Source organism: Thermobia domestica, chromosome 3 (genome assembly GCF_964235325.1).
Source record: "Thermobia domestica chromosome 3, izTheDome1.hap1.1, whole genome shotgun sequence".
Lineage (NCBI taxonomy): Eukaryota > Metazoa > Arthropoda > Insecta > Zygentoma > Lepismatidae > Thermobia > Thermobia domestica.
This window is the reverse complement of record NC_137456.1, coordinates 65,538,927-65,565,766: the sequence shown is the minus strand read 5'-3', so window position 1 is coordinate 65,565,766 and position 26,840 is coordinate 65,538,927. Positions and strand designations below refer to the sequence as shown.

The window sequence follows — 26,840 nt, the reverse complement described above, 5'->3', positions numbered from 1 at the left end:
TATTAATGGTTTCGCATAAATTTGAACATTCCTTTCTTCCCTTAGAATATATATCTTGATCAATGTAACATGATAAAATCCAAAATTAGGCAAAGGGTCAAGTCAGATGCTAAAAATAATGGAAAACGGTCCAGCGGTCTAGAAGAAGTTCAGACGTAAAGATTGTTACACTGATTTTTATATGCGAGTATATAGATATATATTTCAAAATGATATTAGAATATATATATATATATATATATATATATATATATATATATATATATATATATATATATATATATATATATATATATATATATATATATATATATACACACCTCAAATTTTAGTATATTGTGAGGTTAAGGAAGAGTGATCCTTAAGTTTCTCACCAAAAATATTCACATTGACCATGTAGACAATATTGATATGTAAAGAAATTGATAAGAAAAGAAATTTTGATTATTATTGTTATTGTTGATTATTCAAAAAGAAACTAATTTTGTAACAACGGTCCTCAATTGAAGATGATTGCTATCGAACCCAATATGTCTCGCAAACTAAGCGGACACTCGGACTTCACTATAAGCTATAAATATCTAAACACACAAGAAATTGATTAAAGAATAAAAGTAACTGGAAATGCTGAGTACCCATTTTTTAGTACCTCCTACAAGTTAAATTAGCACTCTGTGGTTGGGTAAACACCTTGCTCGTGGGTTTTCTCGGGGCTGTCCTGTTTCCTCCCACTTTATTCATTCCACCATTGCATTCATTTCTCATCATCACAGTCTCTTTTAGCCTAACCGGCAGAATCGTGGGACGTAAAACTGAAAGATTTCATTTCATTTTTTAAAATCTAAAATTAGCACTCCTATCTGTATGCAATTCCTTATGACGATTACACTTTCTTCTTCATAGTTATAGTTTTTGAAACACAAAATATACTTTTAGTAATGAAAGTAAAACTAATTGGAGATGCTGGGTACCGATCCCAGTACCTCTCGCATGCTAAGCGAGCGCTCTACCATCTGAGCTACATCCCCTTACAGTTACTGTTTAGTCTTTACAACTATAGTTTACGAAAGAAAAGAAAGTCTTTTTGTCAATGAAAATGAAGTTAGTTGGAGATGCTGGGTATCGTTCCAGTACCTTTCGCATTCTAAGCGAGCACTCTACCATCTGAGCTACATCCCCTTAAAATGTACTTTCTCTTTCATATTTATAGTTTTAAAGAGGATAGAGGCAAGTTAATTGGAGACGCTGGGTATCGATTCTAGTACCTCTCACATGCTAAAAGGGAATACAATCTGTAATACATTCCATAACTACGATTAAAGTTTCTTCTTCATAGTTATAATTTTCGAAACACAAAAAAGGGTTTTAATAATGAAAATTAAAGCAACTGGAGATGCTGGGTATCGATCCCAGTACCTCTCGCATGCTAAGCGAGCGCTCTACCATCTGAGCTACATCCCCCGCAATTAATTCTGTTTCAAAGAACCTTTCATATTGTATATGACCTGACACGAAAACATAATAACTTCCACTTTCACTTTTGTTTTCCGTCGTTACAATACGTTTGGCTAGGTCTTATACATTATACATGAACATAAAACAAACTACATACTCACACAATATATGTGTTTGGTTTCATGTGCGCATCCTTTGATAAATTTATAACACAGACTATTTCATTGATATGTTGATAGCTCTGCATCGCTAACGCTGTCGGCTTTGGTACGAACAGTGTCGGGTCGGAACACTGGGAACTCTGGGTCGAAAAAATGTAAAAAGCTTTTTTCAGTCCAACTATCCTGAGTGAGATTTTCCTGGGTTTTTCTCAATCAAATCTGGCAAATACCGATATGGTATCTGACATAATGTCCCAGGCCCTCAAAATTTTGTTCTTTAACTAACTTCATTTGATATCTTTCCTTTTAAAATCTGTAACTCCACAGGTTAGCGTTCAGAATGGCGCGATGATAAATAAGATAGTTGGGCTAGAACACTAAAGTTCGTTCAAGGAACGTTCAGTACCTAATGTAAACAAATACACGTGGTGATGGCTTTATTTCATTGGTTACAGAGCCTATCAACATCCATGCGGTAGAAGAAAATAGTCCATCATCAAGTAAGCTCTTTTTAAAATGTTTTTGTTTCTTATAAAGCAATTTCCTTCTAGAAATGCAATTTCCTTACAATTAAATAATAGAAGTAACAATATATCTAAGAATTAAATTGAATTAATGCAATAAAAGAGAATACGCATGTGCAGAAAGTGGCTTTGCTCCACCTTCGCGCGAATTACAGTTTACAATATGGCCGCGTGCGGGGAATATGTAAAACATCGACAGGGTAAACCGTTGCGTAGTGGTGAAAAACGTATTGTTCTCAATGTTTTCCATAAGCTGTGTGAAAAACATCCAACGCTAGCCATAAAAGACATAGTGAAATTAACTGCAGAATTTACTGGTGTGTCTGTGTTTAGTGTTAATGGTGCTCGCAGTGAAAGATTAAAAAAAGGAATACTGTCAACTCCCGGGAAGAAACATAGACGTGAGAAACCAGTATTGGAAGTTCAGTGTGATGAATTTGTAAGAACTGCTATTCGTAGAAAAGTTCATCAATTTTATGTGAGAAATGAACCACCAACAATCAATAAAGTGCTGTCCGCTGTAAACAGCGATACAGATTTACCTAATTTCAAAAGAACGACTTTTTATACTCTACTGTGTGAAATCGGGTTCGAATTTGTCCGCAGAAATCGAAAACAAATAATCATTGATCGTGAAGATATAGTACACTGGCGGAGGGAATACCTAAGGAAAATTCGTTCCTACAGGCAACAAGGTAAAAAAAATATATTACCTTGATGAGACTTGGGTCAATGAAGGTCATACGACAACAAAAGTGTGGGTTGACTCAAGTGTAAAAGATAGAAAGCAAGCGTTTCTTTCAGGTTTGAGCACCGGCTTGAAAAATCCTACAGGAAAGGGGAAGCGCCTGATTCTCCTACATATTGGAAGTGAAGACGGTTTTTTGGAGGGAGGGGTCTTGCTTTTTAAATCCAACAAAACGGGGGATTATTATGATGAGATGACAGGTGATGTGTTTAGCAATTGGTTTCGAAACATTTTGCCGAAACTCGAACCTAACAGTGTGATTGTCATGGACAATGCGCCATATCACAGTGTAAAGTCAGAGCGCATTCCAAACAGATCGTGGGTCAAAAACGATATTATTGAATGGATGGGAAATAAAGACATACCATACGCAAAAGACATGATAAAAGACGAGCTAATTCAGGTGATAAAAGCAGCAAATGTAAAATCAAAATATGATAAATATATTATTGACAGTATGGCAGAAAACGCTGGCCACACTGTTTTAAGACTCCCTCCCTACCATTGTTTCTTTAACCCGATTGAGTTGGTGTGGAGTCAGGTCAAGGGTTATGTTAGAAGTAATAATACCACGTTCAAAATCAAGGAAGTTAAGAGCTTGGTTCAAAAGGGTTTGGAGCAGGTAACAGCTGATAAGTGGCAAGAGTGTATTAAACACGTCGTAGGCGAGGAGGAAAAATTCTTAGAATTGGATGGGATCTGTGATTCAGTTGTTGACCGTTTGGTTATAAATGTTGTTGACGACACCAGTAGCAGTGAGAGCGAGGACACGGATATGGAAGGGATTCAACCCATGTCAGATTCGCAATAGGTATGTTAACATGTTTTTATTTTTCGCTTTTGTTTACTTTTAAAACCACAATCAAATCATCAAATAGCATTATTGTTATTTTAATCGCGAGTAGGGAAACAAACAGAAATTCCAACTTTAATATGTAGTAATTATTTCTTGCTTTTATAATGCAAAATAGCCATGTTTGAAATTAATCGTTTCGTCTGCAAGATCACAATATTTCTCGTGGTGGTATTGTTTTGTAAACTGCATGGTACAAGCACGTGCTTCTCGAACGAAGCGCTGACCGACAGCCAATCATCCGATGACTGGCGGAGTAATACCATTCTGCAATGTTTACATCAGGATCAGAAGATTCGTTGAATGAAGAGTAGAATCTTCCTGGATACCCATCATGGTCTCATTCAAAAATATTTTCAACTATGAAAAAACTCCATTTTCGTTCAAAATTACCCTGCACTTTTAGGAGGGTCAATATTTAAAATTTTCCAGGTGAGGACCCCGGATTCCTCGCTGGTCTCAGGATATTCCATACCCTCATATACCCGGTTATGGACTGCAAATAAGAGCAATCTTATTGATTTTCAAACTCGTGCCCTCCTACAATGCCCTCATTCTGGAAATATCTTGCTAGCCTATTTTAGTTTTACATTCCGAAACAAAGCTAATTTATTTTAAAGTTTAAGTTTTGTAAATCAAAAACTTTCCAAACCTAGGTTAAACTTTTAATTGGAATATGTGCGCTAACTGTCGTCCAAACTTTTCAAACCTCTTCCCTAGCAACACAGACAGAAGTGGGAAACAGTTGGTTTTTAAGCCTACTGCCAACGTTGGTCCTACATTGTATTTTGATGCCTTACCGATTATTTTCCTAGCAGCACAGACAGTAAGCTCAACAATGGGAAACAGTTAGCTTTTAAGCCTACTGCCAACGTTGGCCCTACATTGTATTTGGATGCATTGCTGAATATTTACCAATCAACCTAATTGCTAATGTAACTTCTAGGAAATATGTTAAACTAATAATAGGAGTGCGAGAATTAAGCTGTTGGTTAAATTGGTAGTTGGCCAACAGTAAATAACGAAGAACCACATATTTTTAAAAGTTTTTTTTTCAATTCTCAACTTCTGACCAATGCTGACCAATAAGCCTATGTAGGGCCTGCCAAATGGGCTAATAGGGTTCTTGTACCGCTAAAGTGCCAGCCAACTCTCCTGAAACTTTTCAACGGCAGCAATAGGGAAACTAGCGCTTCTGAAATATGATGCAGCCTCTATTCCTAGTAAAATTCTCAACAGCCTTCACTTGTAATGAAATTAAAGAAATGTAGTACACAGGTAAAACTGAGGCAAGTCATACAGTAAAACTGTATAGAAAGAAATTGTAGAGGGGACATGTTATAATGTCAGAGAGAGAGAAATTCCTTGAGAGCGCAAAATAAAATCCAAAGACTCTCCCAGGGGGATCTACCTTTGAAAGGCTTGGGAGTAACCCTCCCTCCAAATTTACGATTCTGCCCAAAATTTACCATTTCTCTAACAAATTTACCTTCTTCCTCTAATTTACTATTCTGCCCTGAAATTTACCATCTCACCAACAAATTTACCTTCTCCCCCCTAATTTACCATTTTATCGCGAAATTTACCATCTATCCAACAAATTTACCTTCTCTCCCTAATTTTTCATTCTATCTCGAAATTTACAATATCTCCAACAAACTTACCTTCTCCCCCCAATTTACCATTTTATCCCGAAATTTACCACCTCTCCAACAAATTTACTCGTACCTTCTTCCTACTAATTTACCATTCTACCCAGAAATTTACCATCTCTCCAACAAATTTACCTTCTATTCACTAATTTACCATTCTACTCCGAAATTTACCATCTCCCTAACAAATTTACCTTCTATTCACTAATTAACCATTCTGCCCTGAAATTTACCATCTCTCCAACAAATTTACCTTCTATTCACTAATTTACCATTCTATTCCGAAATTTACCATCTCTCTAACAAATTTACCTTCTCCCCCTAATTTACTATTCTGCCCTGAAATTTACCATCTCACCAACAAATTTTCCTTGTCCCAATAATTTACCATTCTATCCCGAAATTTACAATATCTCCAACAAACTTACCTTCTCCCCCAATTTACCATTTTATTCCGAAATTTATCATCTCCCTAACAAATTTACCTTCTCCCCCACTAATTTACCATTCTAGCCCGAAATTTACCATCTCTCCAACAAATTTACCTTCTCCTCATTATTTTATCATTCCCCCAAACTACTATTCTTCTCTCTAAATAGCATTCTCCCCTAAATTTACAAATTTCCATTTTAACATTTTAAATGAAAAATTGTTCCCCTTCCAGTCGTTTCATTGATGCAATTTGCTTCCTAAAACCGTCTTGTAAGCACCCCTGGACTGTGCCCAGGAAACCTTATTTCTTTCACTAGAAGAAAGAAATGTTGAGTGTTCGCTTATTCTAAAAGCATCCTTTTCAAGAAACTAGTAACAAGACTCTGAATTAAAAGCACTTAATGACAAACCAGTCGTCACACCCGTATTTTATGACAAGGAGATACATACAAGATGTGAAATATAGTGTTACTAATCACTGAGTCCTTTGTTTTCTACATAACGAAGCTTTTTAATTGAGATCAGCCGCCAAAGCCTAATGAATAACGTTAATGATGATGAGGATGGTGAAGCAGGGCTCGCCAAGTTTATAAATTACTTTTCATGACATAACAGACATGTAATCTTGATAGCTGCCAACGGAGCAGGTGATTTTTGTTTGTTCTTCTTATTCTCTTTCACTCCCATTATTCTTTGGCGCCATTTTTCTGCCAATGTAGCCAGATAGTAGATTACAAACAACACAACTGTAAGCGAATATATTACATTTGCTTATCTGGTGTAGCTAGGAACTGCTACCACAATCTTCAAATTTATAAATTGATTTTTATTTATTTATTTATTTAGTGGAATTTATTTACTAGCAACACCTTAAGGGGCCTTTTAAGAGTGCAATGTCCGTCCGTTACTCCAGACAAGTGGTTCCCGGGAGAAAGGGGTGAAAGCTATTAACAGAAATAAACCACAAATATTACATATATAACAAAGAGGCGTTAATCGTAGAAGCACAAAGTAACTATTGAGTAAGAACTAAGTTGGTAAGATTTAATTCTGCACTACAAGGTATACAAAAGTTTTCCTAAAAATACATATGGTTTATGAGAATATAGTCATTATTATTATTATTATTATTATTATTATTATTATTATTATTATTATTATTATTATTATTATTATTATTATTATTATTATTATTATTACAGTATTATTATTGAAGATATGATAATTCAATGCTACATCTAGTAGGGATGCGCACGAGCGACTTCGAGAGGTTTTCTTGAAACTTGACTCGGCTCGAAACAATCTTTGAGCTCGACTCGAGAACTCTGCTCGAAAAATTTCTCCCAACTAGACTCGAATTCGGGTCGAGTTTCGAGTCGAGTCGAGCTAAAACGAGCCAATTCGAGCTAAATCCTATGTGTAATTTCAAGTACTCTTTTCAAGTATTCTCCATAGACAATGTAATTATCAATGGTACTACTACTACTACTACTACTACTACTGCAACTTATTATTATTACGTATTATTATTGTTGCTATTACCATTATTATTATTATAACTCCGTGTATAACCATGAAAGATAGGCAGTTTGTATCTAAATACTAAAAAATAGTTGACAGCCGATCTTGGTCGTCGAGAAGTCTTCAGGAGGCAAGGACATAGTTCACGAGGTTCTGGATTTGAGTTCCGGAGGTGCAAGTATTGGCTCGAACCAAAAATTGTTACAAGTTATTGGCTCGGCCGGCCAAACATGTCCAAAACTACTCGGCCCAGGTTTAGGGTTGTCAATGACTCGACAGGCTCGGCTCACAGTTCATTCACTATCGAGCCGAACTGAGAAGTGAGCCGAGCCAACAGACCACCCAACCGAGCCGGCTCGAGCCGATGACTCACTCGAACCGAACAAAGCTGATTCCTCACTCCAACTCAGTCAGTTCGAGCCATTGCCTCAGTTGAGCTGAGTCGAACCGAGCCAATGGACTCGTTTCAACGGAGCTGGCTCGAGCCGATAGCTCACATAAGCCGAGTTCGTGGCTCATCCCAACCAAGCTGACTTGAGCCATCGGCTCAATTGAGCCGAGACGATGGCTAGTCCCAACCAAGGTGGCTTTAGCTGTTCGCTCAGTTAAAGTGAGCCCAGCCAGTTAACATCACTACCCGAATTGGGCTTCTGCTTGGAATAAAAAAAATTCGACCGTGCAGGTCTCAGCCTTGATGGTAAGAACTACAGTGTATACTTATATTGGTGCTCCCGACATTTGAGGCTGTCTCATTATAAAAATTATTATCGTCTTGTTATCGAGACGAGACGAGATGCGAGCAGAGTCCCCTCTTGTGAGCAACACTAAAAATATTCCACAATACTGCTTACAGTTCTCATGGCTTTCGCTTTCCACTCTATCAGGTCATGATTTCAAAACGAGTTAAAACGAGACGAACGAGCGAGCCATTTATCCAAGTCGACTCGACTCGAAAGTCAACCTCAAATACAGTGACTTGGCTCGGAACTCGACTCGAGAAAATTACCTTTGACTCGACTCGAAACTCGAATCGAATTGAGGGGGGGGGGCAAGCATTAATACACTTATTTGGGCATTCTAGAAAAAGTTGTTTTTATAATTCTTGTTCCCCCTCTTTCCATATTTCTCTTACTGTTTATGGCCTCCCCGGAGCTTGTGGGCCCTCCCGCACGGCTAGGTCTGTGAGGCCGTTAGTTACGCTCCTGAGCCCATTCCATACATGACAAATTAATTAAGGGGACAATATTGATAAATCTTAAATCGATACGAATAAATATTATTTCTAGGCTCCATAATAGTAGACATTACCTTTTGTGTGCTGTTTTGTTTATGTAATGTAGTGAACCTGTTTGATGCTACATTTATAATTTCATGTTCGTGTCGCATATGGAGCAAGAAAATTTTAGTGGGAGGGGAATCTTAAAATTCCCCTCTCGAACGGCGGAGAGCTTCCCAGGGGCCCAGTTGCCCTCCTGCCACCCCATAACTTACTGCCCTGCATCTGGATATCGAGATACAGGTTTTTGCAATTGATTCAGCTTCCCAAGCATAGCTTCCATCTCCTCCATTAACTCTCTTTTCAAACTGGAATTGATTCAAATTAAATATTTCGTTTTTCAACATTTATCGCCATAGAGCAAAAATTGTATTAGATAGCGATAAGCAATTCCCTGCAGATTCAGAATGTCAAGAGAACATATCATTAGAACCCGAAACACTTGACCAAAACCGGAAAGGGTTGAAACTTGCGGTTTCAATACTGACTTCTGTATGGATGCAGCGTTTGAGGTACAGGTTCTGCCTTTAACTATATTTCTCTATTGCAAACAAGAAATATAGATGCACAGTACTAGGACTACTTCAAGTTTGAGTATTGAATTCTCATAGCTTGGAAAAATCTACCTTAGTTTCACATAGTGGCGTATTTACGATTTTGTTTCGGGGAGGGCTTTGCTAACTTTCGGTGGGGGGGAGGGGCTTTGCCTGAAAATGTGAAAATTCTGCAAGATATTTCATATACTTTTACTATAGTAAGTAAGATTTCGGTGGGGGGGGGGGCTTAAGCCCGGAAGCCCCCCCTAAATACGCCACTGGTTCACACTATGAAATGAAACTAATTGTTTGCCTTCGCGTTTTCGAAATTTATGTAAAAAAAAAATGGTCCTGATAATTTTTCTTAATTTCATGTAGAAGTAATCAGAATCATTCCGCATTACGAAAAATCCACGAAGGGTGTGATATAACAACGTTAAAACCAGGAACGTACGCAGGAGGTGGGTCCTGAGGATCCGGACCGCCGTGAAATTTCGACTTTTGTGTAAATTTAGTCTAAATTTAGGGGCAATTTTAGAAATTTTAAATTTAAAATGCCCTCATATTGAGTTTGGACCCCCCGAAATAAATTTCTGCTTGCGCTACTGGTTAAAAACCATATTCAATATTGGAGTATATTGTGTAACGAGTCTCTTTAAAAGTTTATAAATGCTCTTCATTATGTTTGTAGAATCACTTTATCAATTGATAATTTATAGACTGTGAGTCATGTAATATTAAAACAGTCGTTAGATCTAAGACTTGGATGAGCTAGTGTTGCCCAGGAGACTCGAACTATTCTTCATCTTGTGACGTGAGCAACAGTATTTACCGGTCTCTCATCCAAAGATCTTACAATTAGAAATTTATACAGATTGGCCCAAAAGTATATATAACGGAAACTGGTTTCTAGAAAATACGAAGATCGAAAACCGGCATTTCGGTTTTCTTCAAAATTAGTTCGGTTTTTCACTAAAACCGGTTGCGGTTCTCTCTCTCTCTCTAAAAAAAAAAAAAAAAAAAAGTTTAGTTTTCACAAAAAGTTTCGGCCAAAAGAGTTTTTTTCCCTCTGAAACCAATGTGATTTTCACTAAAGCCGGTATCCGTTAATGTTCGTAGTAGTACGGAATTCCAAACAAGTTATAACGAAGCAAAAATGTTTTGATAGGATACCGTATCTCTTTTAAAATCGAAACTGGCTTTAATATAAAACCGAATTTGTTTTGAAGTCAAATACTTTTTTTTTTTTTAAATTGAAAACCAAGTTTTTATTTTAAAAATTGTTTTGGTTTTTCAAAACTGAAAACCTAAAAATCGTTTCTTTTTCTTTCTTTGTGCCCATCATCAGTGTTCTTAGTATCTGCCTTCTCCTGCTGGCACGTGTCTTTGATGTGCATGATCCAGAGCATAGAACGCATTATGGTGGTTCAGATTCCAATTGAACCGTACGTGTACGTCTTGTATAGCTGTAGTACTGAAAGGGGTCTCGAAACTACAACAAGTAAACAACAACAATTCATAGCCTATTCCTTTAATTAAGTTTCCAGTTTAATTAACGGAAATCCCTATCCCTATTAACGGAAATCCATGGTTTACTAGCTTAGTGTTGCACCTAGTTCTGCGACAAAATAGGATTTTACATTTCTGGGCTTTCGGGATCAAAGGCCATTTAGCCCGTCAAGATTTGAGGGATGACGTCCCTTGGCGAGCACACTATCCTGGGAAAGGGAAGAAAGGAAGCGGTCTTGGACCTATAAATGAGGTAAACCCAGAATGAGGAATGAGGAAAACCCTGAAAAACCTCATTCAGGGTAGCTGGCCTGAAAAAGCATTGTACACTTTTTCAACCGAGTGGCCCCACCGGGAATCGAACCCGGGACCGCTCTCGCCTTCGGTGCGCTCGCGACTACTCTACGTGGGGCCACTGCGGCAAAATAAACTAATGAAAGAAACAATAAATAAACTCTGATGGACAGTGACGAGGACGATCACGCCAAGTTTCAAGTTTTGTTCGGTAGATGTCAACAGCTGGAGGATATTTGGTGCCATCTAACGGCGCGATGTGTTAACTTCTAGCATCTTTGTTTCAATAGTAAAAATGGGATATGGATAGCCAGAGTTAAAATCACTAACACACGTGAAGATGTTAACGATTGACTCCATTAACGAACCCAGCCAAGATAATCGCTCAAGCTAATAAATAAATAAATTTTTAAAAAATCGCTTTCGTTCAAGAATTATCGTACGGTGTAACGGACGCATACATATTAACAGTATAATCTTATAAGTAGACATCAGATTTTTATGCAAATGCATATTTTGTTTGCTTACATGCATCTCTGTTAAACTTAGTAGAGGTTTCTAACAACAACAATATAGTGCATATAAATGCATAGTTCAAAGGCTAGAGCATATATATATATATATATATATATATATATATATATATATATATATATATATATATATGCTTATATGCTCTTAAGAGCATATTCAGCATATTCAATAAGTTTTATTTCAGATTATGCTTACAGCATGTAATAAATCCAGTTTCTAGTTTGTATTTTCAATGATTTACATATCTATGCAACATAACAGCTTTTTTTTATTTTTTTATTTTTTATTTATTTATTTATTTATTTTTTTTGCATGGAAGGATGGAAGAATGGCTAGTTTATAGAGGACCAATAATGTTAGCAACCGATCAGCAGAGCAAAGACGCTTACAACTGCTGAACTATTATGAGAAATCTGAAAATGATAAAGATATAGTAATATCGTGTCGACATCAATTCAGAAACAAAAGGCGAGGGAAATGCTGCTTAGTGCCTAGCAGGGGTAAAAGTGAGAGAGAACGCGGGGAGACGTAGTTACCCCACTTCGAAAAATATCTATGGCGTCCCTCCACTTCTTAAAAAAAAAAAAAAAAAAACAATGGGCAAAGATAAGCACCGGGAACAACGTGGCGTCATGCCCACCTTTTCAGATCCACTTTTACCTCTGGTTTCTAGTAAATATGGGCGTTCTATGGAAAAGAAACTGATGGATATTATTGCGAGAAACTCCGAATACAAAACAATTGAAGCCATGGGAAAGCACCTTCAAGGGTTAAGTTTCAACTTGCCAGATAATATAGATACTAAACTTGCTCCTCTCTTTAATTTTATTTTTCAGTAACATCTATTGATGTTAACAGGTCATTTTCTGGCTACAAATGTCACAACTGACACTAAAAAATGAAGAGAAGCATCTTGTGATAAACTGTAAGGCTAATTACGGAAAGGGGTAAATCCAAGGATGTTATAAAATAGAGGATCTGCCCATACAACAAATCCGTGAAGCAATACGTCACAGCTTCGCCACATCTACTCTGCCCACTCCGCGCCACTAAGATCGCAATGTTTCGAGCCAACAATCATGGCAGAAACGAGAGTAACCAATAACACGTGCCGGCTTAGACGATGCTAGTTTGTTTCCTGGCTTCATTGAGTTCATATGATAAAGATACGTATGGGCAGATCCTCTATTTTATAACATCCTTGGGTAAATCCTTAAAAACGAAAATCTTTCCTTTTACAGTGGAAATGTGCAGAAAAGTGAGGCTTGTATTAATTTGTGTAAAATAAATGCACTCTTAAACGCAAATGTAATTTTTAAAAAAACTAAAGATCGTGTTCTCATATCACTTATGCTTATTTTAATCTCACAATTTTCGTTTCAAAAAAGGTAGCAGTCTATTTCAAAAAGAATAATAAATTCTAAAACGAAGTTCCTGAAAGATAAAGTACACTTTCGATGTTATATTTCACCAACAGAACTTTGTCAGAATTTTGCTGCATGTTTGAAAATGCTCTTTTATTGCTTGCATTATTAGTGCATATTTTAACACATTTAACGGTATAGTTGCATGCATGTTTCATGAATTTCAAGTGCATAAAAATTCAATGTCTGCTTATTAGTAATACTGCATGATCCAAATATAACCTACCTTCATATAGAATCCCTACATATACACATATATATTTTTAATAACACCTCAAATTGAATTAAATGTGAGGCAGTTATCTTGCAATGTACAAACTATAAATAATTTTTAAATTCTTAAGTATAAGGGTTTCCACATTAGATGGTATAATTATCTTTGGTGTGAACTCTTCAATCTTTTTCTTATTTTTCCTAAATAGAACATGTATTCGGTACATAAGAGCGGACTGTAAGTGTTGGTAAACTGATATACAAGGGCACGTGGTTAAGCGATGTATTATGTTAACCTTTAACCTCCAGAAGATGAGATGAATGACAGCTCAGTTTCCTCCCACAAGGAAGCATTCAATGTTGCCAAGTGACCCGAAAAAAAATACAGCCTGCACTCTCCTTTTCTACCTTAATGACCTCAACGAAGGTCACAGAAAATTAATACTATATCTTTTTCTTTTTTTTCTTTCAAACGAAAATGAAAAATATAAACAAAAGAAGCTACGATAAATAATGTAAGTAAGATTGTTTAAATAGTTTCAAAACAGTGGTGAATATCACATTATAAACACAATATATCAACCAAAGCTCCAATAATCGAAGCTTTTTTTTTAATAGATTACAAAGCAAAAACTTTGTATATAATATACTATACGTCAAAATAAGCCAAACGAAATTTCCTCTTCCTCACCCTGGGGCAAATCTAAGAATGTGCTCAAATTGGGTCTCCAGTAATTTCGCAGAACTACTATCACATCTCATATTAAAAGTCCTCTTCGGGGAAATCTTCTGAAATCATCAGTGCTCTACAATACTTCGATAACTTGCAGTCTTATTTTAATTCTTCTCACTACACCTGTTCCCTATAGCACGGTGGCTCAGTGGTAAAGCTATTACCTTTGGTTCCTGGTTCGATCCTGGGCAAGTACGTTTGAGGTGGACAACATTGTGTCCGTAGGTTTTCTCAGGATACTTCCACTTTCTCATTCCACCAATTCTTCCATCATCATTCACTTGCCTTAATCATAGTCTCCCATAGCCTAAAGGGCGTAAACGGTGGGACGTTAGACTGAAATGTTTCATTTCATTTTTATACCTGTTCCCTATAACCAAGTAATGTGCATTGTTCAATGAATACAATTTCTTCTCAAGTACTACAGAAGAACAGGATCATTAACAAAGTTCAAAACAGTGCTTTTTTGGGCGTACATGCCAGATGTATTTGTGGGAGTTCATCATTAATGACATTAATAAGGTCAGATTTTCATCTACAAAACCGGGACACAAGATAAAAACTTATTCTAAAAACCGGAATATCGTATGAAAATTCACAGTATAGTCGTAGCCAAGGGCGCCGATTTCTCTGTAAATTTGGGGAGGGGGGGAGCATTCAGATGCAGAAGGTATATATATGAGAATTTTAAGACAAATTGCATTCAAATTATGCCAAATATTGTACATTCATTAATACAATAGGGGGCCTACCTTGAAATTCCGAATTTTCTGTAACTTTCGACCAATTTTTGATTTTACAAATTTTAATATAATTTATCCTCATATTGAATTTGAACCCTGGAAAAGCTTTTAACCCCTCAAAAATAAATGTCTACGTACCGGTACGTTCCTGAAGGGAAGATAAATTATTATTCCTACTAACTGAATATCGATAACTAATAAAAGTTTTTTTTTTTTTTTTTAAATTTTTGAATATCACACAAACGATAATAACTTATGCTTCCGAGAAAGATCGAAACATTTGCAGTTTTGTGGAGAAACAGATGACGTAAATCCTAAACTGTCTCGGGTGAACTAGGGAAGCCCTGATCATGGATCAAGGCGGGTAACCACCTCTGGTTTAAAGTTTAGTAAACGAGAAGTATCTTCAAAGACAACAAATATTTTTTATCAACTTTCCACTACATAATACACTCCCATTTGGAATCGGACCTCTGTCTCCCGTGTCAAATGGAAACCGCTAAGACCATTTAAAGGAACCAGAACCGTAGTCCTAAAATAAATAAATAAATAAAAAATATAAACCTATCTACACTAATAGTTCAAGCGTTTGCGGGTAGATGACGTTACATCACAAATATTATGGGTGTGGCAACATAAAAGAGGAAAATGTAAACATTAAGTGAAAGTAAACAAGTTACATTGCCTTCTGTTCTAGTTTAATGCAGCATTTATAAATGTAACTGATATATACAGAATTTATGGTTTAAAAGTTGTAAGGGGATGTAGCTCAGATGGTAGAGCGCTCGCTTAGCATGCGAGAGGTACTGGGATCGATGCCCAGCATCTCCAATAATATATAATTTTGCTTTTTAATTAGTTTTTATAATTTACTGATGGAAGTTCTTTACATCTTACACTGTCACTTATTGTTTGGAATTGATTATTCTTTCTCTTTGTCGAATATGCATTAGGAGGGATAGGAAAAGTGAACGTTACCATAAAATACACAAACTCAGGGTTCTATCTCATATACGCAAAAACAATAAATCTCCAACCACGAGGAAGCTCTTGTATATATGAGTAATTTATTTAATTTTTAAATTCTTTTCAGTACAGGAACTATATGAGTCGGGACCTATATCGTTACTGAGTAAGATCCGAACCAAGCACGGGTTTATGTTAAAACAAGAGAGCCTCTACTTGAGATCGAACCTGGAGCTACAGGAACAGAAAGGATGTATACTGTACATTAACCATTTGCTTGTTCTATTTATAATAAACTGTACAGAAGCATTCGAATAAGGAAGAATATTGGCTTTTACTTCATTAGTACAATCAGGGGTGCACCGATAGGGAGGAGTCCACTAGATCCGAACCCCACTGAAAACTTCCTTAGTCAACATATGTTTGTACACTTTCTCAATAAAAGTATACCTGTTTAACAGGGAAATGATTGATGTAGTATGAAAATTTGATCTTATAATTCAAGTGTACATTTTCTCTTATACAAACAATCTAGTTCTATCTTTTTCTTTTCTGAAAATATAGGTGGAACAATTTTACAATTTCTTATCGTCTTTTCTGGTGCATAATAATACCCGTTCAATACTACATAGACGTAGTGGCTTATAGTATCCCCCCCCCTCTCTAATAAGAATTTTTAGGTGCACGCCTGAGTGCAATAATCGATATTTTAATGTAATGCTGCCAAATCTCGTTCTAATCGGACCATTGAGAAATACTTTATAACTGAATTGTGATGTTAGCACATAAGAAGGGTATGTAGCTAAGAGGATAGAACATTCACTTACCCGGCAAGCTTAACTGGGATCAATATTTAACATCTATAATTAGATTGACATCAATTTAATGATACTTAACATTTAACTCCTCCTAGACGAGACCGCTGCACCGATCTTGATCATTTCTAGTACCAAATTTCACAATATTAAATCCCCACGTTAAGCGGGTTTGCATATCCAGGCTCCTAACTATGAAAACATTTGCGCTCAGTCCAACCTCAATCATTTCACGAATTCAACCTGTTTTACGTATGTTATTAGGACATATTATCGATTGTGATTTATTCTAAAAACACTATTATACATTGCAAGAGCTGTAACGTCCAAATATTTACTGAGAACTCATAGTCGTATCGGAATAAACAAAAGCGAGTATGGAACAGTAAACTGCTTTCACAAAAGGCAAAAGAAGATGTGCAAAAGCATGCAAAGCGGTCGAGTGGTTTGGGTCGATATACTATCAATCACATGTTTGTGTGTTCAAACCCGGTAGCCAGTTGTTTCTTTTTTTTTTAAGTGTCTTCCTATTTTCATCCGGAGGCTGAACATATTTCTTTGAGTAACTCATTGAAAACTTCTTTCCTTCAAATTCGATTAGAACGGAAGATTATATGAATTGCGAATCTTAAATCCATACTTTAAAAAATGAAGTATACTCACTACTCCATTATCCTCTGATTTGTAACGAAAAACTATTGATAAACAGTGATGACTGCAGAAAATTATCCTCGGGGGGAATTTCAATAAGCGGATGGAGGGCAAACATTGGTAGTCCACATTGAGCACGATTGAATATATGGTCCTGAAGGCGGAAATTTCTTAGCTCGAGAGGGGTCTCAAATTCTCCCTCAGATCACGTTCTGAAAGCATCATTGCTTAAAAGCTTTACGTAACAAATATAATATTACATTTGTTTCTCGTTCTACATTTTGAATTGGTAAAATCATAACTTATAGAGGATTATAATAAAAGCATAAAAATGATAATATTAATCATGTATAAATTATCCTGTAAGTTACCAACTTTGGGTCAGATTAAAACTCAAATATTTGTTTTCGGATTGCACTTAGAAGAAGTCCTCTCTATATAATCCTGATTGGAAAGAAATGTTTAACACTAATTAATTAATCAATATTTATACGAATATTTTTTTATTTTACCTCTTTTACTATTCAGTATTATATACACTTCATTTCCAAAATCAAAATCTCGAAAATGTATATTGTGCGAGTGCAGATTCGCAAATAAATGATTATTTATCATATATATTGGTCTCTATTCGAAATTCCATTTAATCGAATCCGACAGGAACACAGACAGATACATCGAGAACAGGTGAAAAAAAAAAAAGAGAGAAAAGCGTTGTACCCGGCGGGGACTCGAAGTAAGATCGAATGGAGCTTTATAAGCCGAACGCCTTAGACCACTCGGCTATGGTAACAACTAGTGAATGTAGCAAAGGCTTTGAGTAGTAGTTCTTATTACAGAATAACATTTTCTATTGCCTAAAATTTAAACCTAATTTACTTTGATATAATATATCTATTAATTTGTTTCATGAACACGTTTTCGTTACTTTGATGAATGATGTATGTTGTTGATATAGATTCTATTTCACATTCTTTCGTAAATATTATAGAAAGTATCAGGGTTATTTATGATCTTTTATGGAAATTGACTGGCGCATGCGCAGTACACAGACAGTTCAATTGGAAGGCGAGGAAGGAAATGCTAACACACTGTTAGAATGTTTCCCTCGCTAGCTGTAGTTCCCAACCGAGGGACGGCGGGACGCACTTCCTCCTCCTGGGGTGGCGTGAAGAGTTTACGAAGTCCCTTCGTTGTGTTATATTTCTTGAATGGATTATACACAATATCCAGTCACATCTTCTACACATTTGGAAGTGATAAATCCTAGTATAAATAAACCGTCCTCCACACACAGTGATTGTTGCTTTTCGAAGATTATAAACTGAAACATTTTTTATTTCAATAGAATATAAAAGTTTTAATGGGAGGGGTTATAACCCCCTCAACCCCGTGGGTCTTCGATATATCACCGCCTAAACTGTAACTTTCAAGTTAGAATCGAAAAATGGAGACATGTGACGTATTAAATATATTTTTAGTTCATTATACATTTTCATAAATAAAATATCCACAATTACAATGACAGTAAATGCTAAGTAATTATTGTAAAAGAATGAAGAACGAAAGTATTTCTCTTGAAAAAATAGAATAAATAAATGAAACTTAAATAAATGTTTACACAAAAAATAACACACTAGTACTTCGTTTAGTCACCTCCAGGGTCAATAACTTCTTGAAGTCTGGAGGGGATACTAGATAGCAATACGATGGTGTGTCACGAAAATGTTGCCACAGTTCCATAACATGATTTTGAAGAAACGTTTCGTCTCTCTCTTCACGTCTTTCTTCCCATTCTTGCATCATGTAGGCCCACAGATGTTCAATTGGGTTCAAATCTGGGGATAGAGGGGGCCACTCAATACAAATTAACTCTGGATGTTCACTTAGACACTCTTGTGTTTGCCGGGATGTGTGTTGTCATGCATAAATATATATTCTTCCTGTTCGGGACAGTTTCTTTCTAAGGACGGTAACAACGTATTTTCGAGGATATTAATGTAAACACTGCTGTTCATTCTCTCAGTCACCGCAACCAAATCTCCAGGACCAGCAGCCGTCATGTATCCCGAAAAGTGTGCTGATATTCGTCCTAAACAAGAGGTTCTGATAATAGTTTGTTTAGCATACCTGGTTCCGCGCGGTCTATACAATATAACTCTGCATTGTTGGTTAGACTTGAAAACCTTCTCGTCGGTCCAGATGACTAAGTTCCAATATGACTGAGGTTGGGTTATGTTATTCTGTGCCCATTCCATTCGTCTGGCCTTATGAGTTTCAGTCAGGAGAGTCTTCCTAGCGGGTCTTGAACAGTGTAGACCGGCCCCCAATAATCTTCTTCTTATTGTTTCGTTAGAACAATCTCTGGATTGGCCAACAGGATTGACGTGTGGCGTAGAGGTCTGTTGATTACTTCTGTAACTAAAGCTTGATCTTGAGCTGCAGTTGTCACTTTTGGCCTTCCACTTCTTGACCGAGACTTGAACCATTCACCACCTTCTTCATGTCGCTGAACTCATTTCTTTACCGTTTTCTTGTCACATCCCAGATCTCTAGCAATCTGAGGCACAGTTTGTCCCATTTTTGCTCGGCCTATGATTTCTCCTCTCAGAGAAACAGACAGTTCTCCACAACCTTTAGAGCGAGGCATTTTGAGAACCTGTTAGAAATTTGCGTTCTGGCGTGCATGACAAATGTCGGTAAAGTGCATCTTTCTGTTTCTACTGCGCATGCACCAGTCAATTTTCATGAAAGATCATAAATAATCATGACAATTGCTGTAATATTTATGACCGAATACGTAATAGAACCTATATTAACAACATCATTCGTCAAAGTAAAGAATACCGTAAACATAAAACAATTTCAACAGACTATTACATCAGGCCAAAATAGGCCTAAACTTCAGAGAATACAAAATAAATGTCATACTGTAACAAAAGATTGAACATGAAACACACTTACTATATTTTAACTAGTCACATTAGCCGAGTTGACTAAGGCATTCTATTAAATACAATTTTCTAATACGCTAAAATATACGTAATATTTGAAATTCTTAACCTCCCATTTTTACACTTTTCAAGCTCAGTTGAGAAGAAAGAGGGAAAATTAAAGTACAAAGATTTACAATAATTACTTAGCATTTACTGTCATTGTAATTGTGGATATTTTATTTATGAAAATGTATAATGAACTAAAAATATATTTAATACGTCACATGTCTCCATTTTTCGATTCTAACTTGAAAGTTACAGTTTAGGCGGTGATATATCGAAGACCCACGGGGTTGAGGGGGTTATAACCCCTCCCATTGAAACTTTTATATTCTATTGAAATAAAAAATGTTTCAGTTTATAATCTTCGAAAAGCAACAATCACTGTGTGTGGAGGACGGTTTATTTATACTAGGATTTATCACTTCCAAATGTGTAGAAGATGTGACTGGATATTGTGTATAATCCATTCAAGAAATATAACACAACGAAGGGACTTCGTAAACTCTTCACGCCACCCCAGGAGGAGGAAGTGCGTCCCGCCGTCCCTCGGTTGGGAACTACAGCTTGCGAGGGAAACATTCTAACAGTGTGTTAGCATTTCCTTCCTCGCCTTCCAATTGAACTGTCTGTGTACTGCGCATGCGCCAGTCAATTTCCGTAAAAGATCATAAATAACCCTGATACTTTCTATAATATTTACGAAAGAACGTGTAACAGAATCTATATCAACAACATACATCATTCATCAAAGTAACGAATACGTGTTCATGAAACAAATTAGTAGATATATTATATCAAAGTAAATTAGGTTTAAATTTTAGGCAATAGAAAATGTTATTCTGTAATAAGAACTACTACTCAAAGCCTTTGCTACATTCACTAGTTGTTACCATAGCCGAGTGGTCTAAGACGTTCGGCTTATAAAGCTCCATTCAAACTTACTTCGAGTCCCCGCCGGGTACAACGCTTTTCTCTCTCTTTTTTTCACCTGTTCTCGATGTATCTGTCTGTGTTCCTGTCGGATTCCATTAAATAGAATTTCGAATAGAGACCAATATATATGATAAATAATCATTTATTTGCGAATCTGCACTCGTACAATATACATTTTCGATATTTTTATTTTGGAAATGAAGTGTATATAATATTGAATAGTAAAAATAGTAAAATAAAAAAATATTCGTATAAATATTGATTAATTAATTAGTGTTAAACATTTCTTTCCAATCAGGATTATATAGAGAGGACAACTTCTAAGTGTAATCAAAAAACAAATATTTGAGTTTTAATCTGACCCAAAGTTGGTAACTTACAGGATAATTTATACATGATTAATATTATCATTTTTATGCTTTTATTATAATCCTCTATAAGTTATGATTTTACCAATTCAAAATGTAGAACGAGAAACAAATGTAATATTATATTTGTTACGTAAAGCTTTTAAGCAATGATGCTTTCAGGACGTGATCTGAGGGAGAATTTGAGACCCCTCTCGAGCTAAGAAATTTCCGCCTTCAGGACCATATATTCGATCCTGCTCAATGTGGACTACCAATGTTTGCCCTCCATCCGCATATTGAAATTCCCCCCGAGGATAATTTTCTGCAGTCATCACTGTTTATAAATAGTTTTTCGTTACAAATCAGAGGATAATGGAGTAGTGAGTATAATTCATTTTTTAAACTATGGATTTAAGATTCGCAATTCATATAATCTTCCGTTCTAATCGAATTTGAAGGAAAGAAGATTTCAATGAGTTACTCAAAGAAATATGTTCAGCCTCCGGATGAAAATAGGAAGGCACTTAAAAAAAAAGAAACAACTGGCTACCGGGTTTGAACACACAAACATGTGATTGATAGTATATCGACCCAAACCACTCGACCGCTTTGTATGCCTTTGCACATCTTCTTTTGCCTTTTGTGAAAGTAGTTTACTGTTCCATACTCGCTTTTGTTTATTCCGATACGACTATGAGTTCTCAGTAAATATTTGGACGTTACAGCTCTTGCAATGTATAATAGTGTTTTTAGAATAAATCACAATCGATAATATGTCCTAATAACATACGTAAAACAGGTTGAATTCGTGAAATGATTGAGGTTGGACTGAGCGCAAATGTTTTCATAGTTAGGAGCCTGGATATGCAAACCCGCTTAACGTGGGGATTTAATATTGTGAAATTTGGTACATGAGTGAACTCTGGTCTAACTTAGATTTTTACCATATTTTCGGTAAGGAGAATGAGGGATGAGGGGAAGGGAATAAAAATAAACCAAAAGGAGGACGATATGTCCAATCCGTAGTTTTCAGGGTCGCTGAGATGAATACCGACATTTTCGGCACCGTTTAAATCCGAATTTCATCTCCCATCAACATGGGAGTGAGAGCGAGGGATGGATGGATTGTGACATGTAAAAATAATCGAAAACAACCTATATTAATGTCCAATTCATAGTTTTCGACGTCACTGAGATGAATAGTGACATACCAAGATGCTATTCCCAGTGGTGGATCTAGAAGATAAAAACGGGGGGAGCAGCCACAACCCAAACTATGATAGGTATATCATAAGTTTACTATAAACTTTCAAAAATACATAAAAACAGTCTAAATTATTTTTGTCGCTCAAAAAACTGGGAGTCTACGCCCCCTGGTCTCGGACTACATCCGCCACTGTGTATTCTTATTATATTTTGTAGGCTATTTCTTGTACGTTGTATGCGCGCATCAAAGCTTAGAATATGCATGATCACGTCCATACAATCATCTGATCTTTGAGATAAAAAAACAGTTTGGTTGTACATCTGTCAACGACCTTTCTTTTACACCCACAATTAACGACACTTTGCGTTCTTGTCAGAAAAAATGCTTTTAGTTTTTTGCATCTCCAACTAAACCTTCCTTGTATGACTTTGGTATGCTGGCACTTTGTCACGTCTCTTCAAGGGAAATGATGCATACCACATTATCATCGTCGGTTTTCCAGTGGCCCACGTTGTTTGCACAGGAGTAGCTGTTGAGGATGACCTGTTGTGCAAGTCATGGTCAAGATGAGACAAGATGTTACGCCTTCTCAAGGTTGGTGCATTCTTTCTTTTTTTAATACCTTATGCTGTCTATCTTACTCTTGTTTTCATAATCTTTTCCCCGTCAGTCTTTACGGATACTAAAAAGATCTGTCCCTTGTTACATATTCAAATACCCTACTTGCATGTGTTACAACTTTTTTTTTGAACGAATAGTGGTTAACTTTGTCGTGTGATTTACATACTATATATAATTCTTTAATTTATTAATTATTTATTTTATAATTTTCAAACTAAAAAGAAACAAACAACGAGCAAAATCAGAAATTGAGTTCTGTTGCAGTCATATATATTCAGGGTGGTCCAAAAGTAGATATACACCCCTGCATTGATCAAGTATAACATTATAGTTTAAGGGTGGGGCCGCGGTGGCTCAGTGGTAGAGCGTTCACCTCTGGTACTTGGGGCTCCAAGTTCAAACCCTGCTCCCGCCAAGTAAACTTTGTGGTGGACAAACACCGTGTGCGTAGGTTTTCTCGGGGTTCTCCCGTTTCCTCCCACTTTCTTCATTCCACCACTTCATTCATCTCTCATCATCACCGTCTCCTTTGGCATAACCGTGGGACGTAAAATTCAAAATTTCATTTCATTTTTTTTCTACTTCATGGGTTTTTTGCTTCGGCTGTTCCGAGCTTAAGATATAAGTAAAAAGACGTTAAGATCAAACAATAAAGAAACAAGGTCTACCTGTTTGATAACAACAAGAAATGATATAAAATACAGTGAGCTGATATCTACGGGATTGTATACCTACTTTAGGGCGACCCTGTATATAAAGATGAAAGAGAGATGAAAATAAATATATTCTGGCTATTTTTCTCTCCTCTTCTCTTTATGGTTTATTTTTATTTGGGTTTCTGTTTCTTTCTTTTTAATCTTTCATCAAGTATGGGTGCTCGAGGAACCGTGTTAGGCAACAAAGGAATTACAAAGGGAGAGTACTCCTCATCGTCCAGAAGTTTGTACAATGCAGCTGCTTCTCCATTCTTTTGAAATGAGAACAGTCAGAAAAATGAAAAATGAAAGAAGAAATAAAAGAAGAAATTACAAATTCAAACTTCTAATAGAGACACGGTGGTGACTATTAAATGAATCCCATAATTCATCCATCTCGGCGCTTCAAAAATAAATAAATTTCTAACTTTTGACCCTTCCTAAGTATTATAATTTGCTTTCTTCCTCTACTATATACCAGGTATACTGTAAGAGCTGATGTAAGAGTACTCTAAGAGGAACTGTAAGAGCTGATTCCTCACATCAAAATAAGAGAAAAAGTCCATATGGACCTAATGGCGAAAAGTGCATAGTTTCAGAGCTAAGATTGTCCAAAATCGCGAAAAAACCAAATTTCAAGAGGCCATATTTCGAATTCCAGAATCTGTGGATGGTGGTCCTTATTAGCGTAAAGGGAGCCACACATACACAAGTGCATATTTCGTCGATTTTCAATAGGTGTACGGGGTATTCCCTACAGGGTGTAATTCTCAGAGATGCTCTCAATAGAGTTTAAGATATATACTTACATCTGGTTAATTCGTTATATAAACATTAACTTTCGAATCAAGAATAATAAGCTTATCTTTTAATTTCAAATTGGCTTTTAAAATATGAAAAAATATGTTGAAATGTATTAAGAATGAAATTAAACACGAGCACAAACATATTGACTTCGACTATTCATACATTTTTTCAGACGATCTGATCTTTTTTGACACTTTCTTTTTCTTTCTTTGAATACAAGTAACAACATGTTTTACACGTGAAATGGCTGAAATTGAATTGACAATACACATGAGCTTAGAAAACACGAACAAATTAGGAAGTTTCGGAAATGTATGCAAATGGATTTTTGTTTCTATTCTCAAAATGTGTACATAAATTGTAACCCTTCTTAAACAATTCTCTAGTTTAACGTTTTGCTGTAAAAATCAATTGATTACAAATGTATTTATATTGCGAATATGGGTATTACTTTAATAGAGGGCAGAATGGTTTCGTGGAGGCTCGAGATCTTTATATCCTTTTGCAAAAAATAAAATAAAATAAAATAAATAAATAAATTGTAGTAAGTTTATTGAAAGGTTATTAAAAAATAAAATGTGAAAGCTCATAATGAAATCATGAAATATTGATAAGTTAAGGAAGTTAGGATTTAACTGCAGGGTATTGAATAAAAATTTAAAAATAACAATTAATAACCGTAAAACAATGCTTTTGTATAATGCACTAGAAGGGAAAACATAATTTGTTTGGTAGGTAAAACAAAGAAGTAGGACTAAGACAAAACATTGGTTACTCTTCCTATGTTTGAAAATGGAACTACAATCATTGTGAGCTCTTGTTAAGGTTAAACATGAAACTATAAGCATTGGTTGCTCTTCGTAAACTTGAGAATGGAACTAAAAGTATTGAGAGCTCTTTCTAAGGTTGAGAATGGTACTAAAAGCATTGATTGCTCTTCGTAAAGTTGAGAATGAAACTAAAAGCATGAGAGCTCTTTCTAAGGTTGAGAATAGGACTAAAAGCATTGAGAGCTCTTTGTTCTTCGTAAAGTTAAGAATGGAACTAAAAGCATTGAAAGCTCCTTCTAAGGTTGAGAATGGAACTGAAAGCATTCGTTCTCTTCATAAAGTTGAGAATGGAACTAAAAGCATTGGTTGCTCTTTGTAAGGTTGAGAATGGAACTAAAAGCATTGAGAGATCTTTCTAAGGTGAGAGTGGAACTAAAAGCATTGGTTGCTCTTCGTAAAGTTGAGAATGGAACTAAAACTGAAACCATTTGGAGCTCTTTGTAAGGTTGAGAATGGAACTAAAAGCATTGAGAGCTCTTCCTAAGGTTGAGAATGGAACTAAAACTGAAACCATTGGGAGCTCTTTCTAAGGTTGAGAATGAAACTAAAAGCATTGAAAGCACTTTCTAAGGTGAGAATGAACTAAGACTGAAAGCATTAGGAACACTTTCTAAGGTTGAGAAGGAAGCTAAAAGCATTGCGAACGTTTTCTAAAGTTGTCCCACAGTTATAATGTGTGGGCTAACGGAGACGGTGATGGTGAGAATAAATGTAACGTGAGAACCACGAAAAAAATCCAAACACACGATTGGCCACTACAAAGCCTACCTGACGCGAGCTGGGGTGAAAAACAGGAACCCCTCACACTAGAGATGAACGCTCAACCACTTTCATTTATATATATAAGACTCTTTCTGACTCTTATTTTCTCTTTTTCAACTATTTAGAACTACCGGACTCAACATGAACACAAACATAGAAATATCGGGGACAATTAACACTTTAAAGGCTCTCCTACCCATGTAATCCACTACATCATGTGGGGGACCCACTGGGCTAACGCAATGTTTTGAAATTTCGAAATGAAAATGTAATCTTTAAGTTTTGCGTCCCGCGATTTTGCCAGATAAGCCAAAGGAGACAATAATGAGAAATGAAGGAAATGGTGGAATGAAGAAAGTGGGAAGAAACGGGAAAAGCCGAGAAAACCCACGCACATGATGTTTGTCCACCACAAAGTTCACTTCGCGGTGGCGTGGGCTGGGATCGAGCTAAGGACCTCATGTACCAGAGGTGAACGCTCTATCACTGAGCCACAGCACCCTCCCTTGGAATTTCGAATTTACTGCACAACTATAAGTAAAAACTCGAACAAATTCTGAAAAAAAAAATGTTACTAAGCGTCCCATGTAAGCAGA

General features: G+C 36.2%; 1 protein-coding gene and 3 non-coding genes across 4 annotated transcripts; 2 read left to right on the top strand and 2 right to left on the bottom strand.

Annotated features, from left to right (window-relative positions):
- Window positions 1-955: 955 nt before the first annotated feature.
- On the bottom strand, window positions 956-1,028 carry TRNAA-AGC (transfer RNA alanine (anticodon AGC)). Its single transcript has one exon. It is a non-coding gene; the product is annotated as a tRNA-Ala (tRNA).
- A 360-nt stretch (window positions 1,029-1,388) lies between these two features.
- Window positions 1,389-1,461, bottom strand: TRNAA-AGC (transfer RNA alanine (anticodon AGC)). Its single transcript has one exon. It is a non-coding gene; the product is annotated as a tRNA-Ala (tRNA).
- A 1,620-nt stretch (window positions 1,462-3,081) lies between these two features.
- Window positions 3,082-3,699, top strand: LOC145681820 (uncharacterized). The gene has a single exon (XM_081753428.1). It carries the CDS (start codon window positions 3,082-3,084, stop codon window positions 3,697-3,699), a length of 618 nt encoding a protein of 205 aa, XP_081609554.1.
- Window positions 3,700-15,366: 11,667 nt separating this feature from the next.
- On the top strand, window positions 15,367-15,439 carry TRNAA-AGC (transfer RNA alanine (anticodon AGC)). The gene has a single exon. It is a non-coding gene; the product is annotated as a tRNA-Ala (tRNA).
- The last annotated feature ends 11,401 nt before the right edge of the window (window positions 15,440-26,840 follow it).

Bases quoted from the DNA above. Each gene is read 5' to 3' on its own strand.
- LOC145681820 (XM_081753428.1), top strand. From the start codon at position 3,082: ATGACAGGTGATGTGTTTAGCAATTGGTTTCGAAACATTTTGCCGAAA.